General features: G+C 40.5%; 1 protein-coding gene across 2 annotated transcripts in view; it reads right to left on the bottom strand.

Moving 5' to 3' along the window:
- Positions 1–12,645: 12,645 nt before the first annotated feature.
- SPOPL (speckle type BTB/POZ protein like) overlaps positions 12,646–24,864 on the bottom strand; it is a 33,566-nt gene continuing 21,347 nt past the window's right edge. The window contains exons 6-11 of one of the 2 annotated variants that reach the window (XM_069021262.1): positions 22,320–22,497; positions 22,170–22,225; positions 20,498–20,620; positions 19,057–19,199; positions 18,919–18,972; positions 12,646–16,861 (exon numbers count right to left, since the gene is read on the bottom strand). In XM_069021262.1, the coding sequence (XP_068877363.1) occupies positions 16,717–16,861; positions 18,919–18,972; positions 19,057–19,199; positions 20,498–20,620; positions 22,170–22,225; positions 22,320–22,497 (699 nt within the window). In that variant the 3' untranslated portion in view covers positions 12,646–16,716. The other variant, XM_069021263.1, reaches the window with a different exon arrangement.

Below are 24,864 nucleotides of genomic sequence, written 5' to 3'. Positions count from 1 at the left end.
ACTGAACATTTTTGCCCAGCTGGAGTTTGTTTTTCTAGGAGATTTTTAAATGTGTGCTATAGTGAGCAGTGTACAAGCCTAGGCAGAGTAGGGTCAGCAGCATCCTATGATATTTGAGAAATGAAGCACATGTTTTGACGAAGACCGTCATTAACTGTTTAATAATTGCACAAGGGACATTAAAAGTGAAGGAGAAAGTTAAAATTGGACAACATTCCCAAGCAGGAACACGCTGGCAGAGGGCAGCTCGCAGCTGATTCAGCCCTTGCTCAGTTCCTCATCCAAAGGGGAGCTGGATTCTCCTCCTCCCTGGCTGTGGCACCTCCCAGGCTGAGGTTTCCAGGCCTCAGGAAGACAAACCATGGGAGAAACCTGCCCCACTCTCCTCCCAGCCAGTGCTGGCACAAGGAGGCAGCCTGGCAGCTGGAGCACCAGGAGAGGGAGGGAGCCGATACCAAACTCCATCACACCCAAGAGGTCCCCACCACTCTTCTGCCGACCACAGTACTTTACGAATCCACTTAAAAGCAGGTGGTTGTTTTTTCTTTCAGATCAATTTTGAAAAACATCAAGGCAAAAAAAAACCCACTTACATTCTTATTGCAGTCAAAATCTGATTAAGAAGAAATTATTTATAGCCAGCAGGGTAAGCAAAATACAATGCAAGGATGACAGGCTTGATTAGGTTAAATGCCACGCTGCCCATGTAAACAAAACTAAATGTGATTTCACTTCACACGGAACAGGCCGTATTTGTAAAAACATTTTCCTGTGTAACAGGTGACTATTTCAGACAAATTTCAAATTGTTACTATTATGGCTCTTATTCAAAGGATTTTAAAACAAAAACTTGAATGATTAAATACCATTTTTAAAAAGTGTCTTGAGTGGGCAATGACAACTTACAACTGAAGTAACTTAATCTAGAAGTTTTTAATATATAGTCTTTATTTAATCCCAATCTCCACAGGATAGTTTTGCACATATTTATATCAATACAAATGTCAGAATCATGGAATATCCTGAGGTGGAAGGGCCCCACAGGGATCATGGAGGAGTCCAGCTCCTGGCCCTGCATAGGACAGCCCCAAGAATCACACCCTGGGCCTGAAGCACTTCCTGAGCTCTGGCAGGTTTGGGGCCATGACCACTTCCCTGGGGAGTTCATATTAAATATATAAACTTCCTGCTACATACATTTCCTATTGTTCTGCCAATCCAATGGATATACATTAAAAAATTCCAATAAAAAGCTCATTCATGACAAACATATAAAGCCTCAGCTTTTTTCTTTAGCCAGCACTCTCTGCAGAGCTGCAGGAACTGTGCACACCCACAGTTTTTTAATTGTTCCCACTTGAAGAAGGAAGTAACAATTTGGGGTTTTTCTTCCTTTCCCCCTGAAGAATTTTGGCCTCTGGACCTTCAGATTCCTAATTTCCCTGTAGCCCTCACCAGTGGTTCCATCCCGCTGTGAGTTCTTCGGCGTCATCTTCAGCTCCCCAGTGCATGGGGACCATGTGGCAGTGCCAGGCCCTCACAAGGAGCAGCTGTGCCACAGGGACCAGCAGGGCACAGAACAGCAGAGAGCTGAGCATGGTGTGCCAGAAGCTCCCTGGGGTTGCACATGTGCTTTTTAGGGTGAATTTACCAAGTAATGGTGAATGAGCAAATCCCTGGATGATCCTGAGGCAACTGGAAAAACTCTCACAGCAACCAAGCAAGGGTGTTCCATGCAAAAAGCATCCTGTGCTGCTTTTCTTTTTAAATTGTAATTCAAGGACATTAGAATTTGCTATTTGTTTTATGCTCTGTTGACCAGCATAATCTGGATAATGTTTTATTTATAGTATAATAATGATTCGTCATTAGCACTGTCTCTATTCAAATTTGCACAGTCGAAAAGACAATAACAAGCTGCACTACACTAAGTAGCTCAATGAAACACACATCAATCAAGCAGATTTTTAGCTGTAGGGTGTCTAGTTTGAAAAACCAGACTTTGCCATTCCCATCTCTCCCTTGTGAGCACCTCCTGCATGCGTCCGTCAGGAGCAGCGTCCTTCTTTGTTAAAGAACTGCCAAATAAAGTGGGTTTACAGAAGAGTTGAATTATCATGAAATATCCTACCTCGTGCCAAACCACACCTCCCTTGGGGGGATGTTGAGCTTGGGGCTGCAAAACCTGTTCAGATCTGCAGCCAGGAGTGATGGGAACTGAACAGAGTCCGCTGGACACAGCCGGGTCTGCTGCCACCAGCTCCATGGCACAGCTCTCCAGCCCCAAGTACTGGGGGTTGTCAGTCAGAAGCAAGGCCAGAGCTGTTGGTACTCTCAAGCAAGATCCCCAGCCATCCTGACTGAATTTTAAAAGGAAAGAAAAAAAAAAATCACCAAAAAAAATGCTTTTCCAAAGATGTAATTCAGTCTCCAGCTCAGCACAAATCCAGCACCAGCTGCAGCCCAATTAAAAAGCAATCACAGTCAAGGGAAAACAGTTTAGTTGGAGAAGAAAAAATCCTACCTGCATAAACAGTGGTGGGACTCAAAAACAGATGCCAAAAGAAATATCAGCACCTTCCCATTCAACAGTAATGGAACAGCCAACCAGGTCAAACAGTCTCTTGCACAGCTCTCTCAAGCCAGAACAGAGGAGGAAAAAAACTCCACTGCTTCAGGGACTTTTTAATGTATTTTCTTCATTTTCTGGAAAATGCACACTGAGAGCAGCTCAGTTGGTCAGAGCACGGTGCTGATAACACCAAGGTTGTGGGTTAGAGCCCTTATGGGCCATCCACTCAGGAGTTGGTCTCAATGATCCTTCTGGCTCCCTTCCAACTCAGAATGTTCTGTGATTCCTCACTCAGACATGAGAAGCTGAGCTATAGTGAGTGTTCAGAGGTGATGAGCATTCCCTTGCAAGTCAAGAGCTCAACCACCTTTCCCAGCTACCAGGAAAGGAGCGATGTGGGAAGCACAGAGCTGGCACATGGGGAGACCATGGTCTCTTTTGGCTTGTCAGGAGGCCAGACTGGGAGTTCCCATCCAGAGCTGGGCCATGGGAGTAGGGCAGGGGCACCCCAGGACAGGACCTGACGGCAGGAGTCGAGCACGGCCACGATGGAGGAGCCACCATGCAACAGCTGCCCCTGGATCACCTCCTCAGACACCCCAGTGCTTTCCTTGCCTCTCACATTAGCCATCCTTGGAAAAAAAAGGCAAGCTTTTTTGCCAGACTGATGGCAGACCAGCACCTCACACTCAGTCCTCATCCTGCTCATCTGCCCTTGGCAGCCCTACATTTCAGCCCCCTCGGATGCAAATCCCATTTTGTTGTTCTCTTGCCTCATTCCCAGACAGTTCGTGGCTCTTTCATCATTACGAGCCAGTTAAGCCTTGGCTACCTTATCTTAACAGCTCCAAATAAGCTGCTGATCTTCCTGAAAGGTGATCCATTATAATCGGTTCCAGACTGGCAGGAAAGAGAACAGTGACACATGAGACTTGGAGGTTATTTGGATTAGCCCTGAAGTTTAAAATGGCCAAAAAAAACAACCCCCACCTAAAGCTATCAAGGTGTTTGCTTTGAACTTCTAGTCAGTGTTGCTTCCTGGGAAACAAGATTTGGCATCTTTTGTGCTAGAGATCCTGCTTGGAGCAACCTGGTCTAGGGCAGGTGTCCCTGCCCACAGCAGGGGGTGGAATGAAAGGGTCTTGAAGGTCCCTTCCAACCCAAACCGTTCTGTGACTGAAATGATAAACACCTAAAGAGCCATGAGAGAAACATCCCAATAATGAGGCTGTAGATGGGTGCACAGCACTTACACCCCCTTCCACCCACATTTCAAAAGCCCCTGGTGAAATGCAACTCACCCCGAGCTGTTCTAGGGAATGACAAAAGTATCTCTTTAAAAAAATCAGTTCAGGTTTTCAAAACACATCAAGCTCATTTAACTTGGGCATAAGAACGTGTTTCTGGCTTAGCAGGAGAACTGCTCTGAGAGCAGCTGTCAGTCTCTTCTAAGCCAGTAGTTCTAACTCCTTAGAAGAAGAGGTGGTGGAAGAGTGCGTCTGAAGCAGGTGATGCTGAGCACTGCTAACCTGGCAGCACAGAATATTTAACAGATTTCTGAGCAGGTAAACTAAAGGATTAAAAACCATTTCAAGTTGCCATATTGAAGATGATAAGCAAGCCTATTTATTATATAGTACTTAGAGCTACTTAATTCCAATCCACTTCTCGTGTCAGATATATTTAACTGAGGCATTTCTGACTTCAATCATGGAAGATTTGGATTAGCCAAAGTACCCGGGGAAAACAAGATGCCTGCTCACCCCAGCTTCTTGAAGGCAATGCCACACAGGGAGATTGATCTGCCTCGAGGGAATAACCTCTCTCTTCCACTTCCATCACTTGGTTTTAAAGTAAAAATACTACAAATACCAGGCCCACAGTCTTTTGTCACAGCCAAGCACAACCTGACCGCTCCAAGCAAAAGCAGCAGCACAGATGAATGGTGTGCAAGGCTGCTCAGGCTCGAGGCCAGCCAGGCTCATCAGTGTCCAGACATTAAAGGGATACTTATACTTGGCAAAAAGAGGGGAGAGAGAAATCTATTTTGATTCCCCACCCCAGTTATCTTTAAAACAAGCGCAGCCCCTTATTTAAGATACGAGTATTGAATTGTGTTGCCAGAAGCAGATTAATTGCAGCTTCCAGGAAAAAACTCTGAGCTTATTTCACACTGACTTTATTCCCACTTGAATTAAGTTCCTTATGCTACACCAACTCATTTGAATTTTTTGAATTGGTTTTGCATAGTATCATTTACTGATGTACTATCTTTAATTACATAACACACATACACTCTCCAACTGCATTATTAATGAAAGTGTTTTTAATTAAATGGCTCTCAGCATAATATTCAGTCATTAATTTCACATGCTCAGGATGTGGAGAGATTCTGTTCTGATGGTCTGGGGAAGCTCTGTACTTTAGGTGAGGGATACTTGCAAAGCGATAGTTTTTGGGAGAAGTTGGAATCATTATAGCACAGAATTACCTCCTCAGCAGCTGCTGCTGCAGTTCTGCTCTGCTGGGCATTATCTGTTCTTCAGCTCAAGTGCTGCTTTTGCTCTGCCACGCTTCACCACTGGCAATTTGAAAACGCCTCTCCCTGGATTTCAGGAAGATTCCAGGGTGAATAATCTCAGAGTCATCTTTTAGGAACAAATTACACTTAGACAATGGCACTAAGGCTGCACTCACTGCAATAAAAAGTTTTGCACCCTCCTCCCTAATTATGGTCGCCCACCTGTCTCCACTCTTAACCTTTCAGTGCTCTCAGAAGTGACAAAGAGCATTCACACTCCTGGGAATGGGATTTTTTTTGCCCATCCACCACATGGAGACGCAGGCACACACATGGGCACATCCCACAGTCACTGCTGTGAGTGTCCTTCGTGCTCACCTGCTGCAGAAGTTGCCAGTTATGGCCAAGAGGCACAAGAACAGCATTTCTGCAGACTAGCACAAATTTACCATTGCTTCATGCAGAGATGGCAGAAGACCTCTTTTCCAGTCCAGCTTGAAAAAGAAGGCCCACCAAGGCAGTCCTGTACAAGCTTTTCCCTTCCTCAAAATCTGCAGGAAGGATTAATTTTCACCTGGGTTTATGCTGTATATTTATGGATGAAAAGGAAATTCCATTTAAAAGAAAAATAACTTCTAGGATGGCATTTGTGATTTTTCTTTCTTTTTCTAGAAGAACTCAAAGGGACTTCAGAGGAACAAGGCACACTATAGTACCTGTTTGATCCATGAATTTTTGGCAAATTGTCCATCTTCCCCAAAGGCAACTGCATATAAAACTGGTTTTGAGTAGGATTCTTCCTGGGACCAGTGTAGATAGTCCTGGACTTTTGTTTTTGAGTAACAAAGTCCTTCTCAAAAAATCCTCTAATTTCTTAGGCTTAAAAGCCTTTTCCTCAGTGCTAATGCACATGAGGAGGGGAGCAGACCTTGCCCATCCCATTCTCCCAAGAGAAGAACATCCTGGATCACATCTCACTCACCAGTCCCCCTCTGCTTCAGCTCCATCTCCTGCTGTCAGTCACACTTTGGACTCCTCTCTCTGCTATGCTGCCCTACAGCCCTGCCCTCCCTGAGCTCAAGGCTGGCCCTTCCAGCCCTGCTCCTTCAAAAGAAAAAGGGGTGAACACAAAAAACTTTATTAAAGATCTACTCTGTCAAAAAGATACCAAACATGGACCTCCAGCACATTTACAGTGGATTTTTGAGAAGAGAAATTACTAATATTTTTATATGACAAGATTAATGATAATATATGCCCACATTGCCAGCACTTCATGTCTACATAAAACATTGTGCCATAATGAAGATAATTGAAAGTATGACTTCCATCAATATTTAATTAGCATTTGGTGCTAACTCATTATTTCAGTGCAATTAATTTGACATCTTGCTGTATGGCCTGCACAGATTTCCTCCTAGAGGGTTGTTTTATTGGTGGGACATAAGTAACATAAGACATGTGCACCTTCCCCGGGGATTTGAGAGGACTGTGAAATATGGAGACTATGACTGACATTTCAATCTACTGCAGGATACAGAAGCACATTAAAGCTCACAATATGCACAATATTTGGCTAAGGCATTTCTGCAATAAGGGCAATATTCTGCTAAACCAACATTTTCAGAAAACAAACTGTACCATCATCACACCAGGCTCTTCCACGTGTTTTTGTTCAAATCCCTTTTCCAGGCTGCAGAAGGACACCCATCATGTCAGCACACAGCTCTGGGGGCAAGGACCAAAGAAAGATCCTGTTCTCTTCCAAATTATTTCTGCAGTTCTTCCCAGGAGCAGTGAGAGTAGCTCTGCCACCCACCCACTCAGGAACAGGTTACTGAGCCCAGCACCCACAGCACAGCCAGCAGCTCTTTCTCACTCTTGTTTCCCTTCACCTACTCCCAGCAGCTGATACCCAGGACGGGGGGACAACATTAATTCCACAAGGCAAGAATGGGAAGGAATGCTTGGCCTACCATGTGAAAGGGGCACCAAGTCCCTCCAGCCCAAATTCACTGGAAATAAAAGCACTCATCACCCTCTGCTTATTGATTATTAAATGAATCTTCTGTTCTGAATATCTGACAAAGACTTGAAAAAGGAAATCACAACATAAGCAAACTGCAATTTCCCCATTTTTCCTCTGGCTGCTCAACTGCTCGTTCCTGCTGCCCTGCAGGAGGGCACTGGTGTGGGAAACACAAGTGCCCTCCTTCACTTCACCCCTAGCTTCACTATTTAAAGAGCATAAAGAGCTTTTGACAAGCACAAACACAAATACCAGCTGTGGGCAGGTGAGCAGTGGTGCCTCAGCTCAGCCCTTTGCCTCCCTCCAAGGCAGCATTTCCCTCCCAGCTGTGTAAACCCCGTGTAGCTGCAGGAATAGAAGCCAATTCTCACCACGTTTAGCCCTACAAGAAGTAAAGATTACAAAACTATGACAGCACTACTGATGGTTCTGTGGTAAGAATCTCTACATACAGCTAAATAAGCTTATTTTTATTACTGATGCTGCCCCAGTGGCACTGAACATTGCTGAGCCAGCCCCAGGTTTTATTCTCGCTTCTAAAGAATCAAGAAGAATATTCATGCCAGGAAAAACTTCTTTCCATCTTGGAAATTCATGCGCAAACACAAACCAGGTTTATTGTTAAAGACAATCTCAGTGCAACAGCACCTTCCCCTACATATTTTTATCCAGAGGAATCAGGAACAAATGTTTCATTTGCTCTCTGCAAGCAAGCAACAAGGGAAGATTTGGATTCTTTTGACAGCACTGACAAAGTAAATACAACAACTCCTCATAGCATGACTATGACCAAGAGTGTATATGTATTTGTTACACAAAATGGGCCCAATTTCAAAATGCTTTGAGTTTTATGCCACATGGAACACCCTCAACAGCTGATTATTAAAAAAAAATCTGGCCCTTTAAACCTTTCTCCTTAAAAGTCATAAAATACCTGCACTTTTTACCTCTGCTTCTTTTTCTAACTGCCCAGAATATTCCAATACCTTATTGGAAAACTGCAGCCCCCTGCTAAGTGTGTACCTTGGTTACCAAATCAACACGTTCTGAACACCCATACTATTTTTTTTCAGGGTAATTCTTCCATAAAGCCAGTTTTTATACTCTGCTTAAGTACTTCAATTACAATTTGTACAGAATATTCAGCAGTGAATCTAACTGGGACACACTGCCCCAGTAAACACCACATATTTAACTGAGTGGCAAAACAACTGGAATGAAGTATTAATTGATTTAAAAAGTAGCTCAAACTGTCAACACTCCATGTCTTTGATGTGTATCTAAAGAAAAAGGATTTCTAGAGCTACCCAAAGAAATGATAATTCCAGACACAGTGACCCTGCCACTCTTGCAGGCTCCCAGAGCTGGGGCAGGTTTTGGGTTTTTTTAAATGAGTCAAACATTGGATACCTGCAGAGCAGCACTGAAAAGCTTGAGCTCCTATGCAAACAAAATGACTTTCAAAATCTCATGCTACTGATTTTAAACACAAAATTCGTATGATTACACATTCAGATAAATCCCTCCATGTGCATGTGTCAGGGGTAGAACAAAACTTAATGACAACGTAAAGGAGGAGGCATACAGAGACTCTAAAAATAAAATAAAATAAACAAACACAAACCAACCTCAGAAGAGCAGATGCCCTCCAGGATTTACCCAGTTTTGCCAAACTGCAGATGTAAATGTTTCCCAAAGCTGATGCAGACTCAAGGATGAGTTGAGCTCCTGCCAATGCACCCCCACATTCCCTACCTATCCACTAAAGAGAGGATGTCTTTACAGGAAAGATTGAAGACCTAGGTTAAGCCCAAATTATTTATGTGGCAAGACCATATTAAACTCCCTAATGCATCCACAATATTCTCCCTGTAAACTGGAAATACAAAGCTGAAAATCTGAAAAACCCCAGCGCCCCAAAGAAGTAACAGACAAACCAGCCTCACCCACATACACAAATCTGTATTTTTTTTGAAACACTGGAGATTGAATATGCAAATTATAAGAATGCATTAATTATCATTAATCATTCTTTCACAAAGACTAGAACTAATTGGAGAAATAATTTGAGAAAATTGAAGTACATGACAGAAAGCATTAAGATTCATTAAGTTTCAATTCTCTGGTCTGTCAGCTTGTCAGAAGTAGATGCCTGCTATTCTAGCACTACTGGTAAAATACTGCATATTTTCCTAACCTAGTACACAATTTAACCCCTGTTATAGTTTGTCCTGAGAGTAACTACATCTGACACCACACATTTTTTTGCTAAAAGGACCTGTCACAAGGAAATTTGCATCTCCATTTCTTTAAATCAAAGCAAAATTGAACTTGCTGGAATTTCACTATAAAGCACTTGCAGGTCCACCAGATATCTAGTATTTATTTACATTATTTGAGAGGTGCCAGCACACATTCAAAAAACCCACAGGAGATGAACAGCAAGGCATTTGAAGGAAAAGTTGCATTCAAAAAATATCCACCCTGCTCCATACCTACACCTCAAATTCATCTTGACGAGAACAGCCAATAAATATGCAAATACTTTATGTCCCTTTATTTGTGGTCCTGGAATAATCTTCCCCCATTTGAGTTGAGTTGGTACAAACTCTTGACCCAGCACGATAACCCCCAGTCCTGCTGTGAGGGGGGAATGAGGGCTTGGTGGTGTAAGAACTCCCTCATGTGTGTGTCTGACAAGAGCAGCCCATCTGCAAGAGGTGACAGGGACAAGTTCCACCATTTAATTGACATTTTTTTCTCCATTTAAAAACATATGGTGTGGGCTTTACAAAGACCACCACAGCTCTTTATCTGGGGATGGCACAACTACCAGAGGCAAGATTAAGTCTTTGCTGGCCACAGAAGGCAAACATTTTAGCTGTACACTTCAGTAGCAAGTAGGTGGTTTGTTTTAAAATTTCAAGATTCAACAAACACAGCTGGGTTAGAAAATTGTATACATAATACATAAAATTAATTTCAAAGCTTACAGAAAAGTCACCAACTTAAAAATGGAAAATATGAATAGTTTATGTGGCAATTAAGGTTATAGGCCAGCCTGGAGTTAGAGCTTCTATGCTTAAGGATTTCACCCTATTAGAATGTTTTTGCACACGCTTCAAAATTCACCTTTTTTAACTGAAATGGCTCAGTCAACTGCAGGGAGAAACGTGGGAAGTCAAAAACTGTAACTGCTTAAAATGCAGCACCAGTTGCCTCCATTCTGATCAGCAGCACCAAGTCTGACATGGTGTAATTTATTTTCTGCATGACTATCACTGCCAACGCATGAAACATGCATAAGTTGGGCAAAGCAGAGATTTCCACTCATTATACACCTACCCCTGATTGAAACACAGCACCTGCACGAAAATATTGTTATGCCCCAAACTCTGCTAAGAATGCAAGACAAAAATGTTGGTGTCAGGTAACATTTTCAAAGAAGCCCCTGCTCCGTGCCTGACGGGATGATGATCACCAGGTATTGCTGCAGCTCTGAGGCTGCTTCAGAACACTTCAACCAAGAGCTCAAAACACTCCTGCTACTTTCTCTATAAGCCAAGGCCAAGCAAATTCTGCAAAGTTGTTTTTCCCTCCTGAGTCTCAAAATCACAGGCTCGTTTCTGCTCTTTGTACATGACTCATGAGAAACCCAGTTTTACACTTAGAGCACCAGCTTCACATACTGTTTAAAATATAACTTATTGACACCCCCTGGAATGCCATTCCAAAGCACTCCAGAATTCTCACTGAGCTGGGCCTGGGTTGGGTTTTTTCCCTTGGTGCAGTGCTGGAAATGGAAAAAGCAACTCCTTTGCATCACACATCTGAAATGCTTCACTCGGCTCCTTGTATTTTTTCCAACTTTCTCTGAGAGTACAAAGAAGGAATCTTCAAAACTGACAATAAAAAACACGTTCTTCTAGTGGAAAATTGCCAAGAAGTTTGCAGAAAAATAAACTGTTCAAGAATAATTTTAAGTGGCAATTAAGAGCATTTCCTCTGTTAGCACACTATCACAATGTTAAGAGCAAAGTTATTTGTGTGGAAGCAGCTGGATCTTTAATCCAATTTACTTAATAAACCTGGTAAGTAAAATTTGTAGTGGAATGGGTGATATTCTACCTTGAATAGTAATTGTAACTGAAGTCACCTAAAACACAGAAAACCATTAATACTAGGAAGTTTGGAATATGGCACAAAGACTCACTTTAATCAACTTTAATTTCTCACCTGACTGCTCAGGCTGCACTCTGAAATACTTCAATATAAAAGCAGCTCTTCAGCACGTGGCAGGACAGGCAATTCTGTACAGCAAGAGATGGTTTTTACTCTATCAGCCTCTATCACCACTTGAGATTCAATATTTGAGCTTTTCCCTTTCAAAGAAAGAGAAGGACATACACAGGACTGGACCAACACTGTAAAATACTTTCAACAATATTCAACTAAAAGGAGAAAAAGCTTTTTATACGTGCTCAGTTTCCACACAAAAAACTGGAATTCACTATAGAAAGAAAACAGGTGTTTTTTTAAATCAATGCTCATTGAATCAATTTTGCTGAATAACAAAGAAAACTTTTGTATGATGCAAGATAAACAACTCTGAAGAAAACCATCTTCAGAAAGGATAAAAATAGAGCCTTCTAAAAAGAGAAATAATGAAGTTTAATATTTTTTTTTACCTGGAATTTGAAGCTCAGATCAAACACTTGGATTGCAGAAATAATTCTGATACCACTCACAGTGGTAGCCAGTCCTGTTCCCCTCAGAGGTTACTGAGCTGCCTGTGGGTGTGAGTTATGCCACTGTTGATATAAACCCCAGGAGGAATCTTAGACTGGATCATTTAAGTCAATTAAGTGATGTATGTGTTTTAAGCACACCTGGAGAATTTTGCATGGACCTACCCAGCCACACACTTTTAATAAAATAACTTACCTTGACATCAGCATTTTCAGGAGTTCAGCGTGCCCAGAGTCACATCCACAGAGCAGCCTATCAATAGTCCCACATACCACTGCAAGGTATTTATAACCATATTAAACCCCTGAGCTCCCCATACAGATTACTCTTACATACCACTCCTCCTGTAACAAATGCCAGCAGCATTCCTGCTGGATGTGCTCATCAGCAGCCTGTGCTCTTTGGCAGGACAAAGGATGAGGGGTTTTGAAGGCGGGTGGAAGAAGAAAGCAGATTTCAAACCCACCAAGCCCATCTTCATCACCACAGTGGCAACTCTTCTTCCCACCAGTCCTGACAGAGTCTGTGTAAAGGGAGACACTTCTCAGGTAGGCAAGTTAAGATGTTCACAGCTTTGAGGTGTCAAAACAGAAAAATAACCAAGTTAATGGAGATCAGAGCAAGGCTGCAAGATGATCCTCCCCAAAAGAGGCTTCCAAAAGCACAGCTGCATATTTTACACTAGACTGACAGTGCAGGTAAAATACCTTTCTCAAAGCAAATGCAGCCATTGGGAACAAATGCAGATACACACAACAAATAAAGACAGACACATTCTGTATAAGTAACAACTTTATTGTAACTTGATGTGCTGAAACGCAAAAATATTTTCAGCAACAAGGTACAAAAAGTATTTCACCATTAACATCAGCTGATAAAAAAAGGCTGGATGGTTTGATACAACTGTTTACATATCTGAATTCTCTTTATCATTTCCACCCCAAAACAGGTCCAAGTCATTTCACTGGTTTAACTTCTAAAATAGGACTCATTGATCTTAAGCCTTCAAAAACCAGGTTACAAATACAGTGAAGTTCCTTGCAAAACACTTGAAATAGTGAATTCCCTTTACAAACATAGTCCATTTACTGTAAGCAGAAGCCAAGATATGAGACTAAGTGTCCTGGCTAGCTAAAGAGCTGAGCTCTGCACTAAATATGCTATCAACACCAAAGAGGACAGGTAACATTCCATTTGTCAATTACAAAAAAAAAAAAAAAAAAAAAAAAATCAATTAAGCTTAGGAATTTTAACCAACTGTAAAATTCGACAAAATTTGACAACATTTCAGGTAGCAGTACCTCACATTTGCAATTCACTGCCTTCTATGAAACACAGTTTCAAATACTGCACATGGCTTTTATTCTCCCAAGGGAGAAGCCTTGCCGTGAGGATTTAAAAGGAATACAATCTCCATGTAGGTCTTCTACTGATCTCCTGTGCAAAGGTGAATTTTATACTAAATACTCAATGTTTAGAAAAAACATCAGAACTAGAGTAACTTTGTATCCATGATTATCACGTTTTAACATACACTTATCTTGTAACAGCAATTACCACAATTTCACAAAAATATACCATTACTCAACTTGTATCTGTAATACTTATTCCACTTGTTTGTGTAGTTTGTACCTCGGTGAAATTGAATTTAGGAAGCAAGAATCAACATGCAACAGAGGTCAAATGCAACTTGTAACTTTTCCATCACAGTTGTGTACCAAAGAGCATTCTTCTTCACCTTTAAAAATATGTTTTACAAAGACCTTGCACCCTGTTAAATCTTCCCTTCATTGCCACAGTTTCCTAAAAAGGCACAATGTGTTCATACTTCTGCATGCAGTAAATGGACTAGGAAATAAGGATTATTTATTGAAGCAACTTCCACCCAAAGCATCTCCTTAGGAGAGGTTTGAATGGAGAAAAAAAAAAAAATATATATATAATACATAATAGCATTTTAACAGCAAATTGAGTCCTTATTTTTAGAAAGTCACCCTTGACAAAAAACACCACACAGTCACACACACACACACAGTCACACACGCACAGGACACATGCAGGGTTCTCCCCAGAAAAGCATGGAAGTGGTGGTTCACATCTATCTGAGAGTAGTGTTGGCAAGCCAAAACATGGCACCTTCATACAGCATATTCCTAACCTGGCGGGAAAACTAGGAAAAACCCCCAAGACTTCAGCCTGGAAAAACCTGACCATTGATTATCAGATCCTTCCTGATCTGCTGCACTTCCAAGTGAGGCTGTAAGGGCAAGTTCTTGAGGTGTGGGGAATGAAACTGAGCTACTGAATCCAAGGGGAAGGTTGTAATTACCAATGCCCCGTTCCAGTGAGAACACTGCATGTGGGTAATTAAAGAGGTGAATAATTAGTGCACTCACTTAAGAATACAGCAACTGCTTTACCTTTTTCTCAAGATCGGACAGAACTTGAAAACATAAATAAATAAAGTCCAATCTAAACAGATGGATCAGCAGAGGGCTCTTTCCTGTTAGGGTAACACATGGTTCACACTGCCTGGCTTGAGGAGGGGACACCCTCTGATGCAGATGACATCACAGCACAGAGTCTGACATTTTTTTGGTACAAAGTGTGCTATTAGGCTTTAAACAAAAATAATTTCTAGAAATCCTTAAGCTTTCCATCTGATTACTGTAAGTTGTTACTTCAGAACAGGCTGACCTGGGCAATCATTACAGCATTAAATATTCAAGTCACTTTGCACGTGAGAGCTGTGAGTTTTACAGTGATGAGGATGAGGAGCTGTAGTCCCAACACATTATACAGTGCAGCAACAACATCATAATTTTGGAATAAACACCTTCACCTCCTGTTGTGGAGAATGCTTATGAGACCTTATCTTAGATAAATATTTAAAAATCGATAAATCTCTGTAAATATATAATTTGATGCCTTGTGTATGATTAAAATTTCCAATTTTACACTTTAGCCATCATAAAGATTTAGTTAGAGAGTAAGAAAAAAATTTATATTTAGAGGTTTTAGTCTTCAAAATGGGACTGGGCTTTTTTTTTTCCAAATTACCTTTGTAAGTGGCTTACTAGATGCCAAAGTATGAAATTATATATTCTTTCCTCTAAAAATTTAATTCAGGGCAAGTCAGATGAATCTCAATGAAATGAGGATGGAGAAACAATCTGAAATTCTTCCTCTTTCCTCCCTGCATGACTTTTTTTAATAGGCAAACTCAAACCCTTATGCAAAGAGGTTTATAAGCTAGGTAAGATCTCCCGTTCCCCACAGCAAAACCCAAGTCTTCTCCCCCCAAAAGAAAGAAATACAGCATATTATCACTATTACAGTAAACTCAATGCAAGAACTCAGGGAACATTTAGAGTGTGCACTACTGCAGACTTTTCCTCCCAATTGTAAACAAAGCTATCAAACACTGAGGATGTTGATATTAAAGCTAAGGTTCATATAATAAAGAACTGGCCCGTGACAAGCAGTTTACAAATGTTTCATCTTTTTCACATTATGCAGAATTTCAATACCATCCACAATGCTAGTACAATAACTGAAATGCAAGACTGAGCAAGTCTCTGCTTGCAGATACCATCTGACATTTCAGGGAAATACTCCTCGATGTGTGCACAGCCTCCCCAGGTGTTCGTGGATGCTGTGCACGTACGTCAAGATGGGAAAAATCCCTTCAAAGTTTTCACCATTCACATGCCTTTTTCAAATAAGCAAAAATATTCTGTTACTTAAATATGAAAGCTTGCAATAGCCACCTTCAATTGAGTCTTAAAAAGACATGCCTTTCTTTTCTAACAAAACTAAATCCCATGTGGCTGTGGGCATCTTAAAATGTATCTAAAAAGTTAAGCCACAATTACCTGTACCTCATTAATTCATCAAAAGCAAAATATATATGTACCACACAACATACAAAAGTTACACATTAAAAGTGCATATTCAGAATCCATTTGGCCCATTTCCTCAATTTACATTTGGTCGTTCTACGCATCCTTGACTTTTCTATGCAACCACACACTGGGATATATTTATTCCATATACAACACTATTCCTTTTCACATTGAACTCTTTTACCTCTCGTTCAGTTCTGCATTAAATGTAAACTAATGATGGACCGGGAAGAAACACAAGCAAGAGGTTTATTCTGTGTTTCTTTTCACCGCTGGGACAGCTTTGATACACACACAATAAGCATTACAAACTGTAATGAAAATACATTTTTGGGCCAAACCATTGCATATTTGCCCCCACAATGAAAAATAAATTATGTTCAAAGCAGTATATTGCCATAAATAGCCTGTAGGCATTTGCTGAAGGTAAACAGGCTCTATATTTAGCACTTGCCTAGGGTACATGATGTGCCTCTGGTTCAAGTGCTTTTAATGAGAGGCCAGTCAAAACCTTCCAGTTAGCACAGGACCAAACTATAATCTTTTTTTTTTTCTTCTGAAAATAATGGAAGATCCCTTTCAAAAATTAATCTTCAGTTATCAACTTTACTGCATTATGGAGCTAGTGCAATCCTGCAGAGCCTAGTCAAAAAGACAAGGCACATTAAAAAATAATAATAAAAAAATCAAGATACATTAGACTATATGGACTAGAGAGTCATTGAAGATAATTTAAGGCCTTTCAGTGAATTAGAGTAATCAGTCTAATTTAAAGCTGAGGATTAAACCATAAATTATCCATCTGAAAAGCAAACAATAGGCTTTTTCAGCTCCTGTTCTGTGGACACGGATAACAAAAACTCTTGTTATGGTTTGTGAAAACACCTCTGGACAAGGAGGAGTGGAGTCAGTCCAATTTCTCTAGAGTTCATGGAAGATTTCAGGACTGTTTTAGCCGTTTGCGTGGAATGCCAAACTGTGGACACTGTGCAGACGCCAGAGCGCGAAAGGCCTCGGCTACTAAGTGAGGGTGGGAGTGGATCATGGACTTCCAGCCTGCTGTTTCCATTATGTCTGTTGCTTGGCTGAAAACAGAAGCATTAACAACAGTCACACAATTTTACAAACCAAATGCACAGTGGAGAAGAGCAGGCAAGGCAGAAGTGCTGCAGAAGGGCAGTCAAACACTGCGGAGCACACTGTGGGTGCTAGTGAGGATGCCAACAGAGAGAAGCAGCCATTTGCAATTTGGGTATAGAAATACAATCAGACGTGGGACAAAAGGTACTTGTTCTGCTCTACTCAGTACCAGCCAGAGCTCAGCTAGAGAACTGTGTCAGAATAACCACCTTGAAATTGCTCAGGAAAAACAATAAAGAGGAAAACTGGAAGAAAATGAGGTCTAGTGCAGAGACAAAAAACAAGGGAAGACACGATAATCTCATTACATAAAAGGGCATGCTCAATTTGGGGAGAGAGAAGGATGACAAGTTGAATCAGCTGTAACTGCAGCAAAAAGGATGTAGTTCATCTCCTAGAAAGAGCCATGAAGGCAGATTAGCTGGCTGGCTCCAGACCCCTTCACCAGGAGCCTGCACTGCCAGTACCAGTGGAGCACACTGAGAATATTCACTCTTTTTTCAATGCAGATGATGGGCCACATTCAACAAAATGACTGTCAAAGGCCACTGTTGATTTTTAACTAACACAAAAGCAACAACAGATTTCAGCAAGTATCACACTGACACACAGGAGATTAAAAACTATGTATTTAGTCAGTGTTATTTACTTTTTGGTGAAATAATATAGAAAAAAGGCAAAAAATTCACTTTGCACATGAAAAATAGTACATTGGTTGGAATGCATGCCATACTGACACAGGATAAATTTGTAATTTGGAACTAATATCTTTGATGCATCAATCCCAAGTTCTTATTGCTCTGCATTTTCAAAAGCCTTTCATGAGCACCCCCATGCTGTTTCAGGATCATTATCAAGCATAAAGTTATCAGCTGACCTCTACACCACATGATCTCTAAAACACCTTTGGCAGATTTCTAATGCAAGCCTTTAATCTGCTACTGCAAGTCAGTGAAGGTAAAGGCCTTGAGAAACAATACCAAAGTTCAGACTCCCTGGTGCCCAGAGTCAGTAAATTAAGCCAGGCCCTCTCATATTATTTCCCTGAATTACTGCAGATGTTTCAGCTGAAGCAAAGATGACCAGCATGTTAACTAGCAAACATTCAAGACAAGAAGTCAGCTCAGGAACTTCCAAATCACTTGAGAAGAAATACATCAAGTAGTTACATGGTTATGATCCTGACTTATCTCTATTACTGGTATTTTACTATTTACCTTTCACCCCCACTTCTTTTCCACATCATGATCAATCATTATGCCTGTGAAGTCTTTTTTATTGCAAGGAGAAGCAATAATTTCAACGAAGTGGTACAATACAGCCTTTAAGTTCTCTGGAGACTCTGATGGTAAGAAAGAAGGGCTCCACTGCCCTTACACTGTTTGAACCTACTACCAGCTATCCTGAAGCTGGCTGTCTTCCACTCTGTGATTCACTGGAGCTGCTGCAATCAGTGCCAGAGCCTGAGCCACACAGTCTCAACCTATTTCCAGTGTAGGCAGGAGCCCTTAGAATCAGAGGGACCTGACTGACGAGTTGTGTGGCCTCCAGAGCACTTGTGCTGGCATGTGGGAAGGTGCACAGACACATCCCTGAAGGCAAAGAGAGCAACTGCCCTCCTTTCTGTGGAAATACTGCAGGCTCAGACTGACCCAAGCAAGTCTCAAAACCACACTGGGGTTATCACTCCTCCAGGCACAAACCTGGGTACTCAAGAGAATGGTTTTCTCTATAAAGGCTGCTTCCATCATCTCACAGCACTGTGCCCCTGGGAGAGGGAATGAAAACCAGCTATTGTTAGGATCTCACACTGGAGGGCAGTTAACATTCCCTATCATTTAAAAGGGGAGTCACAATCATAACTGGGGTAGCATCTGCTGAATCCTACTTTACTTACAGTCAGTGACAGGCCTCAGTAGTGTGGAAATGAAGCAACAGTTCTTAAGATCTGCAGTCTACTTAGCAGTGTTTGTACAGAACATCGTGGGGCAGGGAAACTTACTTGCTATTCCAGTTTTTCCCATCTTTACACCCAAGTTGTCTAAGAACACTGCACCTGCAAGAGAGAATTGTGCTAATATTGAAAAAGTACACCAAGCATAAACATAAATATATTTAGAGACTGGTGAGCATTACTTGCCTGTTAATAAAGTCTATTGCTTGTGCTTTTAGCTGTTCAGCGCTGTGCAAATCTGCGAGGATAAGAATGTCAGCAACGTTTTCTACCGAGAGGTTACTACAGAGTGCTTCCTCACACATCACCTTCAGCCGTTCCAGTGCATACTGGAGAGAGAGAAAAACTGCACTAATCATTCCTCAAACTCATTCCTTCTGCCCTCATCCCAACAGCTCCTAAGACAGTTCCTAAGACAGTTCCTAAGACAGTTCCTAAGACAGTTCCTAAGACAGTTCCTAAGACAGTTCCTAAGACAGTTCCTAAGACAGTTCCTAAGACAGTTCCTAAGACAGTTCCAGCCAGGCTTGGTGCCTCCCAAGCTTAACATCAAATCACTTCCCCACAGGTACTGCAAAGCACAATGTGCTGCACTGAAGAGTCCCCAGGTGTAACACAAGCATTAGGCTTGACACAAACTAATTAAATACCTTGCTGACAAAATTTTTATTAAAAGAACAAAAATAACTCATTTGGAAGTTTTTGTTTTCACATCTGCTTGGTAAGGGAGGAGGAGCAAGGAACCAAATCAGCACTGAGCAGGTCCACATCTCTAAGTGAGGGGAAAGAAATGATACAATGGAGTTTCATCAAACTACATTGTTTAAAACAAATTTTAGTCCCAACTCATCTCTGAATTTCTTGATTTCCCTCATACCTTTGATATAGCCTACAAGAAATCTGATGTAAAATAACTGCATTCCCACATTATATTTTGCACAAATAAACTGTGCTTCTTTTTTGAAGGATGTCACAGTCTGAAGAGGTTTCATTTTTATTTTCTGATATTGCAATCATATAACTCTACCTTATAATAGTCTCTACATTTATCAGTTACGCCCTAAATCAAGGCCAGCATTCAAAAAATAACCTTAATTGCTGAGCTGCTGTAAATCCCTTCATCTCAAAAAGCACAGCAGAAAAAGTATTTCAAAGAGCAACAATTTTAAGAGTAGACAAGATCCCAACACAGAAGAGATGAAAGATTAGAACTATTACATTCGTAGGGAAGACAAAAAGATGAAAGGTCTAAAGTAGCAGTACTTTAGGGAAGCACAGTTAATTCAAGAACTTGGATAAAACTTCTTGAATAATACAAAAAACTAATATACTTTTTATTCAAAAACCCATTTTCCAAATCATATTAATGGTCTCCAATTTCTAAAAAAATTTGATACTAAATAAATATCTGAAACACTTCTCTTTAAAAAAAAGATTTATCAGCCTTCTATTGCTAAAAAAAGTCTGTTCTTTAGCAGCTTCATTTCTGATGAGAACTGCTTCTCATGTTTTAAAAAAGCAAAATATGTATCAAACAATCTGAAAATAAGATTTTTTTTTTTTTTTTTTAAGATCAATATTCCCCAAGCAAACACCAGGTATGGGAACTTTGGAGTCAATTACTTACTTTGTCTGCAGCTGCCAACAAATTGTCAGCCATTTTTTCAAGGTTTGGTGCTTTTCCTGTGTAAATGAATCTCATCATTTCTTTAAAAACTTCAGGGTCTACATCGTTTATTTCTACACGATTCTGGTAAAGAAGAAGAATCAATAAAAGTCTTTGGAATTTAGCTACAATTTCCAAGTGAATATTTCCAAGTGAATATCAAGTATCATCTGCATGCACACTGCACGTCTTCATTCACCATCCATTCAAAATCCTTACTAATTTAAGGTAACATTCAACAATGTTAAGCTGAAAGCAATCAAAAAAGCTCTTAAAAGTTAGGTAGAAACCAGCTGGAAAAGCTTCAGCAATTCAAAGTAATTGCAATTTTTTTCCTAGAAATGCATAACTCTGGAGTCTATCACACAGACTGTACATAAAAATCAAGACACAGTTTCAGGAATATTTAAAAACGCTTCTGAGTTTCCAACCAAACAACAATGTATTTGGAATATCTGAGGTCAGAGCAGCAGACAGAACAAACTGAGCCATTCTTGGCTAGACTTAAATTGAGTCAACACAGCCCAGGTTTTGTTCTGAGAATCCAAGAGCAAACAAAGCAGCACATCGAACAGCCACCACACAGCTGAAGATTGCCCTAACAGTGGCACTGCAGGCTTGACCTGTCCTGTAACAGTACCCCCTTATAAGCCAACTAATGAAGTAGGAAATGATGTCAAAGATGTAGAAGCAAGCACCAGAGTATAAAAATCCCAGGCACAAGGCATGTACATGGTCTGGTTTCCTATCAGTATGCAGGTGTAGGGCTGCACTGGGGATCCACTGCTAACATGAAGGCAAGGGCCTGGCATGGCACATTATTCAAGCTAAAACATGCTTGGATTTCTTTCAGCCCAGGACCCTCAATAAAATGCTCCAATTCCAGCTGTGAAAGTTTCCAGACTGGAGAGGTTCAGTGAAGAGAAGTGACCCTCAGCTATACCACAGCACCACGTTCACCTGACGTATTTGTGCACACAAGTGACATCTTGCAGCTTTCAAGACCAAATAATGATCACCTATCATAACCCTTCACTGAGGTGATCAATTCCTCACCTTTTCATAGATTCTGCCTATAACCAACCCATCTTTGATAATGCTTCTTCAAGAAAGACACAAACAGCTCCTCGCTGTGGGAGACATCAAGTGCGTAAAAGCAGAAGCAGCGCTCTGCTGATTAGGTAACTACCCATCCAAAACACTTACACAGGTCAAGTGCCTGCAGAAGCTGCGAATGAAAAGAAGTGTTCCACTGCTTCAGGGCTTAATTCCAGTCATAATTCACCCCTTGTTTCTTAGTTACCATAAAAAACACTTTAATACTCTACAGCAAAACCTTAGTCAAGTCAATCAGCTGAGGCAAAAAGGGGGCAGAGATTTTCAGGTCAATTGCACCAGTAGCTAATGTTTAAAAACATTATCTAGGGCAGACACAAGCACCTGAAAAAATCCAAATCCTCCAGCACGTCTCCACTCTTTCTACACAAATTCCCTCAGAACTGATGAGGAGAGGTTCAGGAGTTGTCCCTCTTGCCCTCATCCTCCTCAATCTGCACTACCTCAAGTTTTCTGCAATGTTTTCCTCTTTCACAAGGTACAAATATTTACAGGTAACATTTTCAGTAATGCTTACCTTTTTGCTTTCCTCCATTTCATGTTCAAACATTGCATTAAAAACTGGAGATCGTGCTGCAGCAAGAAAAGTGACTATTAAATATAATCAAATGTTAAACTTACAGCAATTGAAATTACAAAATAATAGCAATACAAAAGTAGAAAGTACCTGCAAGGACAGACTTATGAGCTTTGAATTCTTGTCCTCCTACATAAAAACTGCAATCTGTAAATCTTGTTGTTTCCCAGAGATTCCCTAAATCTTCTGCTAGTCGACATTCAGGTACCTTCAAAGTGTTTGTATTAGACTGTCCTGATATATTTACTGAGTCTTGGACCACGCTTACCTAACAGAAAATCACAGCAAGACAACTCCTTCATAACTGAATGCCAACAATAATTAAATCACAGTACCTATTGCTAGAATTCCAACAATTCCAAAGCAAAGCAAAAAACAGTGAAGCTTCTGGCATTAGGCCAGAACCATAAGCTAATGCTTTACAGTTTACTTTTAAGTGACATTTAAACAAACAGGGCTTCACTTAGAGACTCTAATATTGTGTACTTACCCAACCAAAACAAAAAGAAAGAGCACAATACCACATACCACCTGACAGAAATGCCAAAGTAAATAAGGACAGATAGGGTTCTTAGAAAACCAGTGGGAACACAAAAAAGTTAATGCTATTTCAGAGTTAAATTAACAGTTCAACACTTCACACACATCTGAGCAAAATATACACAATATAAAATTTTATACAGACCATCAGGATCACATGGTCACGGAAAAGTTTCATAAGAACAACCCACGGATTTTTTAATACGATATCCCTATTGTACTGACAGTTACGTTTATACATAACCTGCAGTGTGATAATGCAAACCAAGTGCAAGTAACAGCTCCTTCATTTTTTCATTTTACTTAGTCCAGGTGAGGCCTGAATCACAAGTAATTGTTTTCCAAACAAGATTAAAAGCCATTACTTTCAAAATACAAGATGTAGTAGGTAACTTCAATAATGAAATGCATGCTCACAGGATGTAGCTTCTGCACAGAACCAGTTCAGAAAACTGAAATATGTGCTTTTGAAGTGAATATTCTGCCATTATTCCCATGTTTAAGTCTTTCATATAGGAAGTAAACAGGACAGCAGCACTCCCTGCTGCTTTTTCAGTTATATTCACATACTAAGTCCTTTTAATCAGTGTGCTGGGGAAACAGAAGAGCTAAGCAGGTTTTGCTTCTCTTGTCTGAGAGCACAACCTGAGAATAAAACCTTTGTAAAGAGCCATACGACAACATCTTGATCACTCCATCTCTCAAATACAGAAAATTAGGATTACATATTAAGAGATGATACTGCTGATACTGCTAGGATCAGGGCTTTGGTTGATTTCCAAAGGCATCTGGAATAAATCTGGGATAAAGCAAAAACAGCCCAGCTAAGCTTCACAGAAAGTTTGAGCACTGCAAACCAAACTCCAGACCAGAAGAGGAGGAGGATGATCCAATTATGACAGCAGCTTGGGGATATGAATCACTGCCTAACTCCCTGTATCATCTCATACCCCCTTGTGAATATAAGAAATTCCTTTATATTCTTCCACCTTAAAAAAAAAAAAAAAAACAAACAGAAGAAACCCAAAGCACAGCAAAATTTCCCTTTCGCAGTAAGACTGTACATTTATAACAGAAAAAAATCTATAGAGCTATTTCCCAGTTTCCATACACACAGTGATTTCAGGACATATTCATACACACAAAAGAAGTTTTAGCTTAGCCAAGCTCATCTTCTGTTGCCAGAGGAGAGTTATGCTTTTCCAGAGCCTTGACTCAAAGTTCATGATCCCAGCTGTCCACACAGCATCATCCTGTTAGCTACAGGCAGTGTCTAGGGAAAGTCACCTACACACTCTTTAAGTGCACTTAAACTGATTTCTGACCTTCCAAACTTCTGCTTTAGAAAAGTTTCTAGTATCTATTGAGAGATGTGCAACACAAGCATTTATTACAAATCATCTTTTTAAGATATAACCCAAGCAAGGTTTTAATTCAATTCTCTCCCGTCCAAGTGGCCTGGCATGTATTGTCTTTTAAAGATTCTAAATACAAAGGATTCCAGGGGTCTGATATTTCATATCTCACTTGCCCAGATGGCATGCCTAAAATCAAGCACATACTCTTACTCTTTATAATTAATTTAAATAAAGCTGAAATCCAACCAAGTTAATACCATATAACTACTGAAAACTTGTCAACTCAAACAAGTTCTGTGTGATGACAGTTAACAAGGATAATGTCCATGATTTTCTTGATTTTGAATCTGCGGTAATCCAATAGTAAGGGTGATATAAGTGATTCCTGAGACTACTAAGCCAGGTAAGAGATCTGTGATAGCAGAGAATATGCTATTCCATTAGCAAATGGAACATCTGCAAGGCTTCAGTACTTTTGGATTATATGGGAAGGGAGAAATTCAGTCAAACAGAGAACAGTGTGTCTAAAACACTGAGGTTGTATTTAATCACTAGGTCACTTGTTGGTGGCAGCACCAGACTTTACAAAGTATTAAACTTATCAACCCTTCCGGTTCCAATCCAAGGGCATATCCAGATGATCCTGAAAACCTCTGGCAACACAGAATGAGTATCTTTGCTGCCAAAGACAACCAAATAATCTTCCTGCAACCCAACAGGAAGAAGGGCCAACCAAC

The sequence above is a fragment of the Aphelocoma coerulescens genome, chromosome 7 (genome assembly GCF_041296385.1).
Source record: "Aphelocoma coerulescens isolate FSJ_1873_10779 chromosome 7, UR_Acoe_1.0, whole genome shotgun sequence".
In the NCBI taxonomy this organism is placed as follows: domain Eukaryota; kingdom Metazoa; phylum Chordata; class Aves; order Passeriformes; family Corvidae; genus Aphelocoma; species Aphelocoma coerulescens.
The sequence above is the reverse complement of the archived record's forward strand: the minus strand, read 5'-3'. Positions and strand labels throughout refer to the sequence as shown.